The sequence below is a fragment of the Malaya genurostris genome, chromosome 2 (assembly GCF_030247185.1).
Source record: "Malaya genurostris strain Urasoe2022 chromosome 2, Malgen_1.1, whole genome shotgun sequence".
Taxonomy (NCBI): Eukaryota; Metazoa; Arthropoda; class Insecta; order Diptera; family Culicidae; genus Malaya; species Malaya genurostris.
The window spans coordinates 25,486,398-25,504,540 of NC_080571.1; the positions used below are offsets into that span (position 1 = coordinate 25,486,398).

At 38.7% G+C, this 18,143-nt stretch overlaps 1 protein-coding gene across 2 annotated transcripts; it reads right to left on the reverse strand.

Annotated features, from left to right (window-relative positions):
* Positions 1 to 3,232: 3,232 nt before the first annotated feature.
* On the reverse strand, positions 3,233 to 16,367 carry LOC131429403 (eukaryotic translation initiation factor 2 subunit 3-like). Of its 2 annotated transcripts, XM_058593483.1 has the most exons (4): positions 16,153 to 16,353; positions 15,401 to 15,575; positions 3,599 to 4,709; positions 3,233 to 3,533 (listed from the first exon to the last, which is right to left on the reverse strand). In XM_058593483.1, exons 1-4 carry the CDS (start codon positions 16,225 to 16,227, stop codon positions 3,476 to 3,478), a joined length of 1,419 nt encoding a protein of 472 aa, XP_058449466.1. In that variant the 5' UTR covers positions 16,228 to 16,353; the 3' UTR covers positions 3,233 to 3,475. The 2 variants fall into 2 exon arrangements, with proteins under 2 accessions (XP_058449466.1, XP_058449464.1); XM_058593481.1 differs by lacking the exons at positions 3,233 to 3,533; positions 3,599 to 4,709 and adding an exon at positions 12,869 to 14,904 and having other exon boundaries at positions 16,153 to 16,367.
* Between the last annotated feature and the right edge of the window lie 1,776 nt (positions 16,368 to 18,143).

Here is an 18,143-nt window from a genome sequence, read left to right on the forward strand (position 1 = left end):
AGCTAACCTGAAGAGTACGATCAGTTAAATAATTTTGAATCATTTTGATCACATAAATAGGAAACTGGAAATCAGACATTTTTGCTATTAAACCTTTGTGCCAAACACTGTCGAATGCTTTTTCTATGTCTAGAAGAGCAACTCCAGTGGATAACCTAGAAGATTTATTTGCTTTTATCATGTTCGTGATTCGTACAAGTTGATGAGTAGTTGAATGTTCATGACGAAATCGAAACTGCTCTGGTAAAAAATTGAATTCTTATTTATATGAGACATCATTCTCAACAAGATTTATTTTTTTTTAAGTTTACTGATAGAAGAAAGTAAGAATTGGTCGATAACTTGATGTTTCTGCTGGGTTTTTATCAGGTTTGAGGATAGGAATTACTTTAGCGTTTTTCCATCTTTTTGGGAAGTAAGCTAATGAAAAACACTTGAAAATTTTAACCAGGAGTCTCAAGGCAACATCGGGAAGATTTTTAATAAGAATATTAAAAATTCCATCATTACCAGGAGCCTTCATGTTTTTAAGTTTCCTAATAATTGATTTAATTTCACCAAAATTCGTCTCAATAATGTCATCTTGTGATAACACTTGGGTTGAAATATGATCATATTTCAGTGAGACTTCACTTTCAATAAGACTCACAACGTTCAAATTAAAATTGTGTACACTCTCGAACTGCTGAGCAAGTTTTTGAGCTTTTTCGCCATTTGTAAGAAGTATTTGATTTCCTTCCTTGAAAGCAGGAATTGGTTTCTGAGGTTTCTTAAGAACCTTAGAAAGTTTCCAGAAAGGTTTAGAATATGGTTTAATTTGTTCAACTTCTTTAGCGAAGTTTTCATTTCGCAAAAGAGCAAATCTATGTTTAATCTATTTTAATCTATGATCTGTAATCCAACCAATTAGCTCTATGATAGTTGAATATAGAACTAATTGGATCAATTCTAACTTCGTTGGAAAGTCTGAATGTTACTGGAAGATGATCTGAGTCAAAGTCAGCATGTGTTATTGGTTCACTACAAATGTGACTTTGATCTGTTAGAACCAGATCAACTGTAGACGGGTTTTTCACGGAAGAGAAACAAGTCGGATTACTGGGATGAAGAACTGTGAAGTAACCAGCTGAAATTTAATTGTTCGCCGGTGCATTGGAATGGCAAATATGCTCCAGCGATGAAATCAATTCCACGAATGGTTTCAACTTCGATTCCCAAGCTTTCAATAACTTTAGTATTGAAAGAAGGTAAAATTCGATGTTTGATTTGCCGTTGGACAAAAATGGCAACTCCACCACCCATTCCAGTAAACCTGTCAAATCGATGAACCACATAATGTGGATTACTTTTCAATTTGACATTTGGTTTAAGAAAAGTTTCTGTCACAATGGCAATATGAATTTTGTGAACTTCGAGAAAATTATAAAATTCATCTTCACTCGATTTCAAAGATCGAGCATTCCAATTTAAAATATTCAAATACTTATTTAACATCACTGTTAAATTTTAAATTCATTATAATATTATTTGCAAATTGCCATCCGATTTAAAATGCTTCAAAAAGTGATGAAGTCGAATTCATTCGGATGATCATTTGAAAAAGTTGATCTTATAGGTAGATTAATTGCTGTATTAAGCTGGTATGTGCTTCTTTGGCTCAGTCGATTAACTGGCGTGATTTTTTATCTAATGTTTCTCGGTTCAAGTCGCGTTGTTGCTATCGATTTGTTTTTGTTTTTTATTTCATTCTATTTCAAGCCATGTTATTTTCAAATCACACAGTTTTACATGTTTTGCCATTCTCATATAGAAAGGTTATGCAATCACTTGAAAAACCGACTAGTGAAAAAAAGTGTCATATACCATTCGACTCAGTTCATCGAGCTGAGCAAAGTCTGTGTGTGTGTCAAATAATCTCACTAGGTTTTCTCGAAGATGGCTGAACCGATTTTGACAAACTTAGATTCAAATGAAAGGTCTCGTGGTCCCATACGGAATTCCTGAATTTCATCCGGATCCGACATCCGGTTCCGGAGTTATAGGGTAAAGTGTGTTCAATATTGTACACCGTCACTTATACCGGCGAAACAAAAAACGTAAAAAGTTTTCTAAACTTGTCTCAAAACTACACAAATCGATAGTCATTATCAGTAGGCAACTAAACAAATCGATTCCGGCTATCCTGGTTTCCGGTATCTGGTTCCGTCAAATATACCAAAATGGATCTCAAATATACCAAAATGGATCTCACTCACTTTTCTCAGCGATGGTTTGACCGATTTCCACAAACTTAGATTCCGGAGTTATAGGGTAAAGTGTGTTCAATATTGTACACCGTCACTTAAACTGGCGGAACAAAAACCGTAAAAAATGTTATAGACTGGATTCTAAACCGTTATTCCTAATCTTAGGGTCAAATGAAAGGTCTTATGGTCTTACCAAAAATTACTGCATATTTTCGGATGCAACAAACATTTAAATCGTAATTAAGAGTGCGTACTAGTAGAGTTTGTATGTCATGTTAGTTGGTGGCCGTACGAACCGACTTTGATTATACCGGTTCTCGTGAACCCACTTCGTTTTCTAATAGTAATAGTGAACACACTTCGTTTTCTGAAGACCTACGCAATCAAAGCACTGTTTTATTCTGTATGTTATACTAGTTAATGCACAAACAATCTCTTAGTTTCTTTAAAAAATCGAAGAGATACCACTTTAAAAATTTTTGAATAGAATACCACAATATTATATGTACATGAGAAAGGCATCATTACACCACTAGGTGGATTAAAACAGGTTTTTGTATTTAGCGCTGCACCGGTGTAGTGTAGCAGTGACTATATTCGCTCCAATTTGGGTGTAATCAAGGCATCAAGTTGGAGGAAAATAATGGTCCTGGTGAACGACCGTAACTAGGTTAAAGCCGGGTATAAATAAACCAATATTAATATTGAATGATGGTCAAAATCCAGGAATTATGTATGGGACTACAACACCTTCAATTAGAGTCGATTAGCCATTCACGAAAAGAGTAAATGTTACATTCACACTCGCAATTTGTTATCTCGGCGAACTGATTCGAATGGAATATAACACTCGGCCCCCAAGTTTTTGTTCAGAAGCCAGTTTTTACAGTGATTGAAAGACCTATTTCTGTAAAAGGTAGATAACACCAACCTGTGGAAGTAAACCAAGGGGTTCTTTTTGTTCTATTTATCGTAAATACTCAATATTTGTATAAATGAATCCATGGGTTATACAGAACTCGTATTTTATTGGATGAACCCAAGAAATCTTTCCCCATTCGATAACGATCTTGATTCTACTAGTTCTATAATAGTGTTGCGTCAACGATCTTGCAACGGTAGGTTATATAATTTCTCCTTAGCAGTTGTTTCCCGGCGTTGGTTTCCCCCTTTACTTTACTTTACTCAGTATCGATTTGCTTTCTGTTCTGTGATGAAATTTTCAGTTCTTACTTTTTCAACGGATCAATAGTAGTTCCTCCACGAATCTGACCCCATCCGATCAAACTGTAATGATAAAGTGAAGAATTGAAAACAAAACGTCCAACAACCTACACCAAAAACCAACTAACCGCCAATGTTTCTCGACACGCCTGCTGAGGGCAATCTTCTCATCTTTCTCCGTACACACCGGATTCGTCAGAGCAATCTTGGCCAAATCAGCCTTGGATGCAACGACTCGGCCGCCGGTACTGAGCGAACCGATGTTGACCAGCAGCATTTCGTTTTTGGTTAGCTTCAGCACCTTGGCTCCCTTTTTGTCGCCTTCTGTACGAACACCGAGTAACCGTTTCAGCAAATAGTACGACACTTCCAGTTCAACAAAGATCTTGGGCAAGGCACCGACAGCACCCAGCACTTGTCCAACCAGACGATCCGCACGACACAGAGTCGGTTCAATTTTAGTACCAACACCGATAAGTCCGCCAGGAACGGCAAACTGCAAATCGTTCTGTTCGGCATATAGCGAAACAATCTTGGAGAAGATTGGCTGGCAGGTTAGTTTGCCTTCGGCATCTTTGCTCACCAATCCCGGCCGAACCTCGATCTCTTGTCCCACGGTCAAGACACCACGTAAAATTGAACCACCAGCAACGCCTCCTTTCAGATCCTTCACTTCGCAACCCGGTTTATTCACATCGAACGATCGAATTACAATCAATCTCGGGGCGGAGGTAAAGTTCCTCGGTGGAATCGGAATCTTCTTGGTAATGTACTCACACAAAACTTCAATATTATACTTCAGCTGTGCCGATATCGGAATAATGGGAGCCCCTTCGGCCACCGTACCCTGAACAAACTTGACAATCTGCTCCTGCTGTTCCTTGGCTTGCGTGTCCTTGACCAGATCGATCTTATTCTGCAGAATGATAATATGCTTCAGCTTCATGATTTCAATGGCGGCCAGATGTTCCGATGTTTGTGGCTGCGGGCACGATTCGTTCCCCGCGATCAGCAGCAGGGCGGCATCCATAACGGCAGCACCGTTCAACATCGTTGCCATCAGAATGTCGTGACCGGGACAATCGACGAAGCTCACGTGGCGCACCAGCTGGAAACGACCGGTACAGGCCGGCCGATAGCACGGGAAGCTATCGTCCTTGTTCGAGCCACCCGAGGTGTAACACGTGGGACGCAAACACTTTGGGTTGTTGCATTTGTAGATTTTGGCGTTGGCGTAACCTGGAATACATCAAATTACCCATGGGGAAAATTATTATTTGGAATCAATGCTTTAAATTTAGAATGGTAGATTAATCTAACACGATTTGAATTAAGGTACTGGTTTATTCGCAAGATGACGGTTCCCAAAGACCCAAATGGATTGCATACCGGATTAAAAAAAAGTAACTCTAACTGACGGGTTTGTCAAGTAATTTTGAATGCAAAAACCGGATAAAAACATTGACAGCAAAAAACGGACGAAAATGTAATCGGTTCTTTCCAAACAAATATTTTTATCCGGTTTTTGCATTCAAAGTTTTAACGAACTACCCTGGGTTAGTTCCCAAGCGAAAACGACATTAGTGTCAGTAGCACCAGTCATGCAATGATTCTGTACGATATGAACTCTGGCGAAGTCTGTTGAAACAGAAGGATAAATTCCACGATTGTTGACCAAAAAATCACATAAGACGGTTTAAAGCCGGGGTAAAATAAATGATATTAATAATAATAGACTTCCTTCAGCTCATACGTAGCAAACGCTCAATATTCAAATTACCGATGGAAAGACTTTCTCCGTACTGCGATATACCTTTTGATCAAAATTGACCCGGACTGGTCCATTTAATCCGCGCGCGTAAATCCAATCGGGAGTTCAAGTTTCAATTTGAATATATCAAGCCAAGTATTTTCAATTACATATGATCGAAATTTGGAATAATAGCGAGCAGTGTCCTATTTTATTACCTAAAAATCTAAGACGCTATGCTGGCTTACTGGATATTCCTTACGGGGACAATGGTTTTGAAGGAGTAAGCAATCTATCAGCTGGGAAGCATCGCTCTGATTGGTCAATTGGTGCAAAAGCGAAGCTGTAGGGAAGGACGCGAATCTATAAATATAAGCGGAATCATAGTCAACGTTACAGTATCACGTGTAACATGTCAGAGGAAGGTAGCTGCTAGACAACAAGACACAAAATGCTATAAAACGATTTGAAGCTTTAATTGGTTTACTTCGATCTTGTGTCATGCGAGTTTGGATGCAATGTTTTGTTATGTCGTTTTCATCTGAGAAATCTGCAAGTATCCCAGGGTAAATTTTAAGTGCTTAAGATTTATTTTTTAATTTAAATAAGATGAACTCGATAAATTATCGAAATCGAAGAATGGTAGTAATTCTTGTATATTACAGAGTGCAGTAAGCAAGACCGGAGGGAAACAATTAAAAGCAGTTTATTTCTGAACTGTTCTGATCGGTGGTTAGGTTTGTACTGATGAAAAGTTTTTCTTCTCTAACAGCTACGGTTGTTATAGCTGTTACTGTTGACGACAGTTGGGATCGTAGTAACTTGTCAGCTACTGCGTTTACAGTAATGATAGAGAACTTAACGCTGTCAAAATAACTGCATGCATGTAAAACTCGAATACAAGCTTGGCGAGGAGAATATAAGCTTAAATATCGAATTCCGTTACTCTAGTATGCAAATAGGTATAATTGCATCTTTTAAGGCTATTGGCGTAATTTCGTCGAATATACACACTTAAAACCTTTTCTTGAGCTCGGCATAATAAAATGCCGAAACTGATCAGCAACACCTAAATTTGCTGATTGCTCAGTAATCAATACGCATGTTTCTGAACTTCGTTAAATGCATTCACTGATATTTCGGTAAAATGCTTCACTTTGCCGAAATTTGGCATAATTGCTTGCTGAATTTATCAGTAAACAACAGATATGTCGACATCAGCAGAGACGTTTGCCGAGATTTCGGAATATGCGCTAGCTGTTGCCGAGATTCAGCACGACAGCTGTCATTTATTGCTGCGTTACATTTTCGCTTCGCATTGTGCGATTATTTTCTGATGAAATTCTCGAGTGAAAAAATGGATAATCTTCGAAGAAACGTGGAACCACTTGCAAGTAAAAATATTGAATAAATATAGTGACATGTTTCGCTTTATAAAAAGCGACTTTATCAGATCACATTATAAGGGAAAAACACCCAACACGGGGCTCAAAGAGTTCTCGAGACAAAACTTTGGGGGATATGCGAAAAAATAACCCAATGCATGGACAAATTCAATAGATCAAAGTAAGTTTATTTTTTGAACAATACCGTATATGCATCATTAAATATTGAAAATTTTTGTATGTTTATTTTTATTTTCATATTTCTCGACTCAAGGTGGCCGCATCCCGAAACGCCACTTTCTATTATGCTACATGTTTTAAGGTAGAGGCTTTAAGCACTACTGGCAATAAGTGTTAATAAAATGAAATTTTTATCCTGAATGGTGTGTTTATAATGTTTAGTAATTACAAACAAAATTAATTGACTAGATTTTTAATTACTGATGATTCGGTAATTTGTTTTTTTTTTTCATTTTTTCGTTTTATTGGATTGCCGAATATTCAGCGAACGTTTCACTGAGCAAACAGTAAATCTTATGCTGGCGATTTCGGCAATATTTGACGTTTGTCAAATTTGAGGGTGCCGAGACGCTCAGTTATTTTATTTTTGCCGAGATGATTGCTGATTACTCGGCTGTGCGAATCTCGGCATTTTTTTGCCGAGACTCAGCTAAAAAATTTAAGTGTGTAAGACAACCATTCTCTGCGGAGAAAACAGAGCTGGTCGTCTTTTCAAGAAAGCATGAACCCGCGCAGCTTCAGCTTCATATGATGGGAAGAATGATTCAACAGGTTTTGACTTTCAAATACCTCGGGGTGTCGTTTGATTCCAAATGCACGTGGGGAGGACACATTAGGTTTCTGATAACAAAATGCCAACAAAGAGTAAATTTTCATCGAACAATAACAGGGTCTTGGTGGGGTGCTCATCCGGAAGATCTAATAAAATTGTATCAGACAACGATACTTTCAGTGATGGAATATGGATGCGTTTGCTTTCGTTCCGCTGCAAACTCTCATATTATCAAATTAGAGCGAATTCAATATCGTTGTTTGCGAATTGCTTTAGGCTGCATGCATTCGACACATACAATGAGTCTTGAAGTTCTGGCGGGAGTTCTTCCATTGAATGATCGTTTTTGGGAGCTTTCGACGCGAATGCTAATAAGATGTGAGGTACTGAATCCCCTGGTTATTAATAACTTCGAAATGCTAGTTGAGCTTCAATCTCAAACAAGATTCATGACAGTATATTTTAACCATATGTCATAGGAAATCAACCCTTCAAGATATATTCCTATCCGTGTCAGCCTCCTAAATGTCCCTGACTCAACTTTATTTTTCGACACATCCATGCAGACACATCCCGGAACACCTACGCTCGTTGGAAATCCCAAAAATATTTACAAGTAAGTTCATACATATTGACTCTGAGAAAATATTTTACACGGACGGATCACGAATTGAAGAGGCTACTGGGTTTGGTATATTCAACAATAATGTTTCGGTCTCCTTTAGGCTTCAAAAACCTGCATCTGTTTATATAGCAGAGTTAGCAGCAGTTCATTATAGTTCGAGTGTAATCGTCACATTATCTCCAAACCATTATTTTCTTTTCACAGATAGTCTGAGTGCAATTGAAGCCATTCGCTCAAACGCTGCTGGCAAAAATTGAATCTTTTTTCTTGGGCAAAATAAAACAGTGCCTAAACGTCATATTGAATAATAATTATCAAATCACAATAGTTTGAGTCCCGGCTCATTGCTCCATTCCAGGCAATGAAAGAGCCGATATTTTAGCCAAGCATGGTGCTGTTGAGGGTGAAATTTATGAGAGACCAATTGCTTTCAACGAATTCTATAGCGCGTCTCACCAAAGAACACTTGCCAGCTGGCAAGCTTCTTGGGATAAAGATGATCTGGGTCGGTGGATGCACTCAATTATTCCGAAAATATCGACAAAGGCATGGTTCAGGGGACTGGATGTGAGTAGGGATTTCATTCGTGTGATGTCCAGACTCATGTCCAATCACTACACGTTAGATGCACATCTCCTTCGAATTGGGCTCTCCGAGACTAATCATTGTGCTTGTTGCGAAGGTTACCGCGATATTGACCATGTTGTTTGTACATGCATGGAGTATCGTGATGTCAGATCTCAACTAATAAATTACTTGCGTACCCAAGGTAGACTATCCAATGTCCCAGCTCGCGACATTCTTGCTTGTCGTGACGTTCCTTACATGAAACTTCTTTATTATTTCATTAAGTCCATTGGAGTTCCAATTTAAATTTTATTTCATGTTAGACTGTTTTCTCTTCTATGAGTTCAACCAATAGCCAATAAAAGTTGCTTCAGTTTTCTGAATTAAATATACCTTTTATTTTCTTAGGGTTGTTATTCTTGATCTTAAAAAAATGTACCTGTTAGTTGTTACAGGTACCCATGATTGTATATGAAATAATCTAGTACTGCGAATAAACAAGTTAGTGAGGAACGAATCACAGGCGAGTGATAATCAAATGAAATCAAGAAATAGTTCAGAATTGTTGAAGTGCGAAATTAATAATTAATACATGGATTGCGTAAACGTGTTTTCTAAAAAGTGTTCCGAAAATTGTCGAAATCTTAAGGAAAGTAATATTGCTAAATTAGTTGAACTAGGATATGTTGAAAAAAAAATCTGCTTAAAAATATTTAAAATTTGCGTTTGGAGTTGAACAAACGAACTGCTCTATCTAGTAGCTATGACCGAGTAGTGAAGAGGAAGATGCGTGTATGGATGTTCAGAGTCAGGAAGCAATACAAGCAACCAAGGATGGCTTTTATCGTATCAAAGAACGCTCACTGGCAACTCTTCACACGATTGAATCAGTGCCATCAAAGAGAGACGGATATCATCGCAACAGCAAACACCCGGCATGGCTCATTTAACATAGTATAGACACCAGTGCGAGAGCGAATTTCTCTCGATGACATTTCTGAGAATCAAAGGTTAGCACGCTGCTGTGGGGATCCTCCCTGAAGCAACAAACGGTCGCTTATTCTCGTTTCGCGATCCAATTCTATAACAGTTCGGCTGAAAAGTTCGTATGGTTTAATAGAAACACACATTTTTTTGCCAAAATTCGTTTTTATTATTCAACATAATTGCCATCAGAGGCGATACAGCGATTATAGCGATCTTCCAACTTTTTGATACCATTTTTGTAGTACGATTTGTCCTTTGCCTCTAAATAGGCCTCAGTTTCAGCGATTACCTCTTCATTGCTTCTAATTTTTTTTTACCAGCGAGCATTCTCTTGAGGTCTGAGAACAGAAAAAAGTCACTGGGGGCCAAATCTGGAGAATACGGTGGATGAGGGAGCAATTCGAAGCCCAATTCGTTCAATTTCAGCATGGTTTTCATCGACTTGTGACACGGTGCATTGTCTTGATGAAACAAAACTTTTTTCTTCTTCAAATGAGGCCGTTTTTTTGAAATTTCGTCCTTCAAACGCTCTCATAACGCTATATAATAGTCACTGTTGATGGTTTTTCCCTTTTCAAGGTAGTCGATGAAAATTATACCATGCGAATCCCACAATACAGACGCCATAACCTTACCGGCCGATTGTTGAGTCTTTCCACGCTTTGGGCTCGGTTCATCGCGTGCAGTCAACTCAGTTGACTGTCGATTGGACTCCGGAGTGAAGTGATGGAGCCATGTTTCGTCCATTGTTATATATCGACAAAAAAAACCGGTTTTATTTCGATATAACAGCTCCAAACACTGCTCAGAATCATCAATTCGTTGTTGTTTTTGATCGATTGTGAGCTTACGCGGCACCCATTTTGCACAAAGCTTTCTCATATCCAAATATTCGTGAATAATATGTCCAACACGTTCCTTTGATATCTTTAGGGTGTCAGCTATCTCGATCAACTTCACTTTACGATCATTGAAAATCATTTTGTGGATTTTTTTCACGTGTTCATCGGTAACAGCCTCTTTTGGACGTCCACTGCGTTCATCGTCTTCGGTACTCATATGACCAGCACGAAATTTTACAAACAACTTACGAATTGTTGCTTCGCCCGGTGCAGAGTCTGGATAACACTCATCAAGCCATTTTTTGGTGTCGGCGGCACTTTTTTCCATCAAAAAGTAGTGATTCATCAGCACACGAAATTCCTTTTTTTTCAATTTTTTTTCACAATAACAAAAGTAGCTTCACTCAAAATGCAATATCTCACAAACTAATAATCAGACAGCTGTCAAATTTATACACGTATCTTTTGAAGGTTGGTACTAACTGAAAATGGTATGGATTTAATTCTAGTGGCGCCCTCTCATAGAAACGATACGAACTTTTCAGCCGGTCTGTTACAGACAGTTGATAATTGCAATAGAATCATTTTACTATTGCCGCTTATTCTAACTATGTGCATATAACCTTTGTATAAGTTGGGTCTATGAAAATGTCTGTGAATGCTCCACACAAGGGGTTTAAAATATTGCAACCTTGTATGAGAATCATCAAGTTGAATCATCGATTCGATTTTCTGCGACAATTGTCAACTTGCGATTCTTTCTTGGGAAATTCCACACAGCAACGATCATTATCAGACTGTAAGTTTTTTTTAAGGGCTCAGAGTATGAAGTGGAGCGAAGAAATGTAGCAAAATTCTTATTGTGACGACACAAATGAACAAGTATTCATCCTTGACAGTTCAGCGGTACTGTTTACAAACAAGCTTAACAAAAATCGAAGAGCACATCTAAAACAATCATCTTTACACTTTGCAACTAGTCACTTTTATTTAATAAATATTAAAAACGAACCGTATTCAATCGTGAACAAATGTTTTAAAACTTTATTTAGGCGATACGGACCGTAAATAGTCTGATCCAATTTGTCAATAAACAAACAAAAGAAATTTCTGTTTACAAACAGTACTGCTGAACTGTCAAAATGTGTTCATCCGATTGAGTTTAGCAGTGACCTAAAACCTAGCAGCTTCTGTCAAATTTTCGGCAATCACCAACACTGCAAGCAACAACAGAAACACCAATAGAGTAGACAAATTCCAACATAATTGTTTTCAGTGAGGAAACATTAGAAACGACGTCAGCAACATCAATAGAGACAACGGACTCAAACGTTTCAGCATACATCCAAAATGTTAATATTGATATTTTCAATGAATCGATCTCGAGTATTGCCGTGGCCCCAATTGACAAAACAATAACTAGTTCTGTTAAATATATTATGGAGAAATATCACGAGATAATAAACAGAATTAAAAGACATATATTTACTCTAAACAAAGAAGTTAGTTTGGATATAGATGTTGAAAGGCATTTTTTCGCAACATCGCATGATAAGGGACCATGTGATTCCGTAGGAGGAACAGTAAAACGCATGGCTACAAGGGCAAGTCTTGCTAAGGAACGTGAACACCTCATTAAAAATGCAAATGAACTATTTAACTGGGCTCAAAAGCGAAAGGAGGAGAGACATTAGAGTATCAAAATACCAAGCAACATCTTAATGAACAATATCCAAAAGCAATTACTATTCAAAGAACACAAAAATACCATTCAATAATTGCAGTTTTTCTGTAGATTAGAAATTAGACGATTTTCAAACTGTAATGCTAGTATAAAAATTATAGATATTATTAACTTCTAATGCAAATTGTCGCTTTTGATCAGAAAGAATGCACATGCAAAATTTGAGCCAAATAAAAAAATACTAGAAAAAATCGACCTTCGATTTCGTATGGAATTCTCAGCTGAGCCACAGCTGTTTGAGCAGCGTTTACACCTTCTCCAAATACATGTTCATTATCTCCCGTTGTATTTAATAATTCTCGCATTTCAAGCATTGGATTGGTCCTTGCTATTTACCAAGTCCAGATACGTCATCAATAATAAACGATAAGTTATGTTAGGCGGGGTTAGTTTGTGAGAGCAGAAATAAAGCCGGTACACTTCGGGTCTACTACTGAACCCGACCAGTTATTTTGATTAATAGATCACAATAGAATATAAGTATCAAAGAAAAAACACAATATTCGGATGTATCGAACGGTACCGGTAAAACCCTATTTTTACCTATTCTTCTAATCCATGCTATTCCATAGTCCAAACTTAAATTTACTTAACCTAGCCAAGATCCTGTTTTAAACACAATACTATAGAGTCCGGTAAATAACTGTTCGAAGAAAATCGAATTCAATGATTGAGCCAAACGTTTATCTTTCCTTTGATGAAAAAGTTTTATTTAGCAGGATTTCTTTGTTGTATTGTTAAACTTAATGAAACAATTGAGAAATTGTAAAAATACAATTACTTTGATATCTTACTCGCTACGATACAATTCACCTAACCGGGTTGCAAGGTAAAACATGTGCAAACATTCACGAGCACCGTTGGACAAAGCTAAAACACATACTTTCGACAGTTATCCGATCCGCACTGGCACTCGGTCAAATTTTCCGGAATCGGTTTACCTCTGCCCGGTCCGCCGTCACCTCTCTCCTCGTCCTCCTGGCTGACATCCATCGCCCGGCTCTCGTTAATCTGAGTCTGATAGTTGATCGTCAGTTCTTCGCCAGCTTCGATTTTCCGCTTGGCGAAGAATGCCAATCGGGGCAGATTCGGATCCAGACAGTTGACCCAAACCGACCAAATTCCACAGTTCGGATCGCATGAGTGATTGATGAAGCGTGCAATATTGCCATAGTTGGCGGCATCGATTGTGTACGGGTTGTCACTTCCGTTGAAATCCAAATCGAACAGATAGGTACGACCTACGGCATCGTACTCTCGGCCACGCTTCTCCGCCTCCTCGTAGGTGATCACCTCACCGATGTACTCCGTTATGTACCAACCCTCGTAGATAGTCTGATTGGTTTTGACACCCCAACCGCGGCCATTCGATGTTTTGAAAAGTGACACGTTGAATTTGCGTCCATTCTGCATGACACGATTCGTACACTCGGCAGTGCAGCGACATCGCTTGTTGCATTCGTAGATCGGAGTCCCCGGCGAAACATTCAAACGCTTCTTTGAATTGTAGGCAAAGCGAGATCCGGCCATCTTACCGCAGCATTCGCTTCGATAACCACACTGTTCACACTCACAACCGTATGGTGGATCATCCGGAATCTCGACACCTTCTCCGGCGAGATTTTCTTTGATGTACTTAAAGTTTTCCTGGGGAACATCCAAATCTTCTAAGTTTTCCACTACAATCTTACTGCTAGGCTCGAATTCGTTTATCATATTTTCAAACTGTTTTATCTTCACGAGCTGCTCATGACGTTTCCGGTAGGACATTTCCTGCCATATCTTCGACAGCAACCGATCGTAGATGCGTTTGTTTTTGGAACCGTTGGAGCGAATCTTTGCGAACAGGATTAAATCACTGTCGAAGGATTTATGATCAAAATTTTCATAGTCTTTCAGAATTTCTTGAAACGGTTTGGCCTCCTGTAAGGCAAGCTTCTCCTGATACCCTTCGGATTGACGAAATTCCTCGCGAATCTCGTCAATGGTGTCCTGATAGGATTCTATCTGGTACTGCAAAAACTCATTGATGAAATCGCATGTTGCGATGTTATTCAACGGTTCCCAGGTGTTACTGTTGGTGCTGTAACCACGCCATTTGATTTCAAAGTAGGGCGCATTGGAAATTTCCTGAATGTCAAGAATCTGTTCGACGCTGTATTCACCGGCTTTGTTGGCCTTCGGTTTTGAAAATGATTTTCGCTTCTTGCTTCCAGTTGACACTGGCGTTCCGTCCCGATTGCCACTGGCTCTGGTGCCCGGTGATCCCGTGCTGCTACCTCCACTCAAGACTGATATCACACTGCTAGTAGACAATCGTCGTATGCAGATTCTCGGAGTCAAGCTCCTGTGCGATCTACGTCGCGATTCTGTGCTGATTGTCGAATCGTCATCGTCTGGTGGTTTTTCCGTGGTGTCCTCGTGAAAACCGTTCTGACTATCGTCCTTGACATCTCCATTGCTGGTATTCATAGTTCGACCGAAATAATACTCGATATTTCGCTGCTTGAACTTTCCATTTTCCGCCACTGCCGGACCACCACTGAAATAGCTGGATATTTTGGCCTGCTTCAGCCGGTTCTCATCGACAGACGGTGGACTAGAGTCGGACCACCGTCGACGTTTGCCGTTCGCTGCCGGGGGTGTTACTATTTTGTACCTTTCGTGGGTCAATTTCATGAACTGTGCCAACTCAGCCGGACTGGTCGTTAACCGGTTAATCAGCTCGTCGGATAACGGTTCTGGAAGATTAGAAAGCAGAAGAGAAATTTGCGTCTGGATCAGTTTCGTTTCGCGGCGAATTTCGTAGGGCACTAACACAATTGTTTCTCTTTCAAATAGTTAAGAGACCTGTCCTCAGTAGGTTCAATACAACGTTTTCGATTATTTCAAATATTTGATTTTCTGCTAGATCGGTTGCCGTCTGCCATTGTGGCAGGCAGTAACCGATAGGTAGCCCCTTTAAATTCTGATTCCAGATACAAACTTCTCGTGAGCACCAATCTTCTACGCGCTACCGCGACTCAGTTGATTTCTTAGAATTGACACGAAGTTTAAGCGTAATGAGCAACGCAACAAAAAAAAAATATTCATTTATACATAAAATATGGGGACTGAACAGAAAAACAAACATTTTCGATTGAGAGAAATAAAAGTGGATAGTAACCCAATATATTCAAAACTAAAATTTCGAATCCATCAATTCATATTAGGAAAAAGCAAAATCTAGAAACTTACCCAGCTTGATGGTAATATTTCGCTCCAGTTCATTCTTGAAACGGACCGTCTGAACTCCGGAGATAGCCTTTACAACCGTGGACTTTCCATGCGCTACATGACCAATGGTTCCAATATTGATGGTGGCTTGTCTCGAAATAACCTCCGGCGAGAGTGGAGTTAACTTGGCAATATCCTGCAAGACGAGACGAGGAAAAATTATGTCATTTTTGTTCGAACATAGAACCATCATAACTGTTGCATTTGTCTTCAACTTTAAGCTTGGTATAAAGCAGAATACGAAAATAATGTACATTTGATCATTATGCGAAACGACTACCTGAACAAAATGTTTATCTTGACTCAAATTTTCTAGCCCTAATTTATGAGCAACAATAAAAAAATAAATTGGTGCATACGAGACTTCCTTATTTTGGAATACATAGCCATCACGGGGCAAAGTGTGTGAAACGAGGAATGAAGAAGAAATCCTAACCTGCAAATAAGAAGCAGAACTACCATCGTTGCATCAGCTTTCCGAGCGATGAAACTGTTAAAATTCCATTCCCAATCATTGAATTTACAAAGTTCGTCTATGAAAACCGTCAGACCAATTTGAAACAAAACAAACAACGCCATAGTTCAAGCGAAATTCGGTTTTAAATACCGGAATTTTTATGACATGTTGGCAGCCTTCGAGGTAGGTAGAAAAAAAAACTGCACGGCTTTCACTCGTACTACCGTTCCAACACAAACGTTGGCCTGGCACTTACCAACTTAGAAAGATCCTGTTTCTGCAGATGTGGCTGACCAGTAGTGGCCTGCGTTTGTTGATCACCGGAAGACATCTTGAAAGGTTTCCCTGGAGCTGGAATCGGTAGCTAAAATCACCAATTTTAAAGCAAAAAACACAGCAGTTCTACTGGGCAATGCGTGTGTTGCCAATTTAACTCACTTTGAAAGAACTTCTTATTCTTTCTGGCAGTTCACCCTTCTTCTTCTTCGACCGTCCGCGCGGCTTCGTCGCGCTTCATCGGTTTTCTTTTGAACTGTCAACTGAATCAGTTCAACTCGATGCTGGGGGATAGGAGTCTAGTACACACCACAAACTGAAAATAATGGGCACACTAGTATCATGTGCAAAGTATTTGATCTATCACTGTTTGTAGAACACATGAAATTCATGAAAATACACTCATTAAATGAGTGTAAAAATTGTTGATATTTAGTGGAAATCATGCTACGTTCATATGAAATGCACATAAAAACGATCGTTATATATCGTTACCTCTAGATTCTATATGCATTCCACCCGGTGAACGACCGTAACTAGGTTAAAACCGGGTATAAATAAACGATATAATAATAATAATATGCATTCCATGTGAATGTTACATTTTTTCCACATAGAATTCAATTGACACAGAGTTGGCCGATTCAAATGTTTTGCACATACATTTGTGTTGTACTCATTCCCACTAGAAAATGAAATGTTTAACACATGTAGTTCGATTCAATAGCAAAACACATCACATTCAAAGAAAAACATCAAAGCTAAGTGAAAAATAATCCAATCTCGCATCTTAGTGAATTTGCACATGAAATCTTGAAACAAATCGCTTTTGGTTATGTATTGAAATGGAAAAGCATATATTGAAGTGGTGTTTGCATATGAACAGACCCTGTCAGCTTGGAGCGAAATCAATCTTCAGTGCAACTACGCCATCGCGCGGCATCACATTCAACATATCATGTCAATTTTATGGGTGCGCAGCCCTGCTATTTTGGCGCGCACGAATTTGACATTTCTCTCCCTCTACTTCTATGTATGAGATTCGATGCGGACTCACCTGAGGGCGACATGCTCGCAAAAAAGGATGTTGCCAATGATTTGTTCGGGAAATGTGAGAGCTGGATATCTTGTTAATATGATGTCTTTGATATGAATCAACCAGCGGTAAGACAACTTGACAGCTCTCATACATCGAGAATATAAGTAAAAGTTTTGGTTCTCTGGTTCCACAATGGCGTCGTAAATAGAATAACATTTGGAAATAACGTATCTGTTTTTCGACAATCTGCGGTTGAAATTTTTAGGTTTAAATAAGTATAATAAATTTCGCTGGCATTTCTTGACACTAATAAAATAATTATGATGATAAGTTACTATGGTTTAAAAGTAGTTCATCACATTTCAATGCACAATGAACGTGAAGTAAGGTATTCTACTGAATCTTGAAGAACAATACTACTAATTTGCAAATCAAGATTAAATCTATGGTTCCCTTATCTTTATCCGAGTCGTTAGAAGATCATCCAATGATAACAAATACTCCTACAAAAGGCTACTAATTCCTTGCGTTTTCACTGATACGATTAAATACGTTAGGTACTCTTCAGTTACACACCACATTTCAAAAAAATACTTCATTTCTAACTCTATCAATTACTATTAATAGTTATCTCTTTAAACTAACCCACATTATCAGATCCGAATGGATTCCGAATCAACTCCGAATCGGCGAGAAATTTTCATTCGGAATTTCATGTGGAAATCATAATGAATTCCGAATCAATTCCAACTCCAGTGCAACAACCGATTCCGAATGAACCGGTACTCCTACCAAATACAAATTATAATACGGAATACTTCGACAAATTTTCAAGGACACATTTTGCATCGTGCGGTACACTGTCATGATACACTGTCAGAGTGACGGTGTACCTTATTGAATTTTATATAAAACTGGCAACTCTGATGACT

Bases quoted from the DNA above. Each gene is read 5' to 3' on its own strand.
- LOC131429403 (XM_058593481.1), bottom strand. From the start codon at position 16,227: ATGTCTTCCGGTGATCAACAAACGCAGGCCACTACTGGTCAGCCACAT. The intron at 15,576-16,152 runs GTAAGTGCCAGG...CTCGTCTTGCAG, and splicing joins AACAGGATCTTTCTAAGTTG to GATATTGCCAAGTTAACTCC. The intron at 14,905-15,400 runs GTAAGTTTCTAG...CTAATCTTCCAG, and splicing joins AAATATTACCATCAAGCTGG to AACCGTTATCCGACGAGCTG.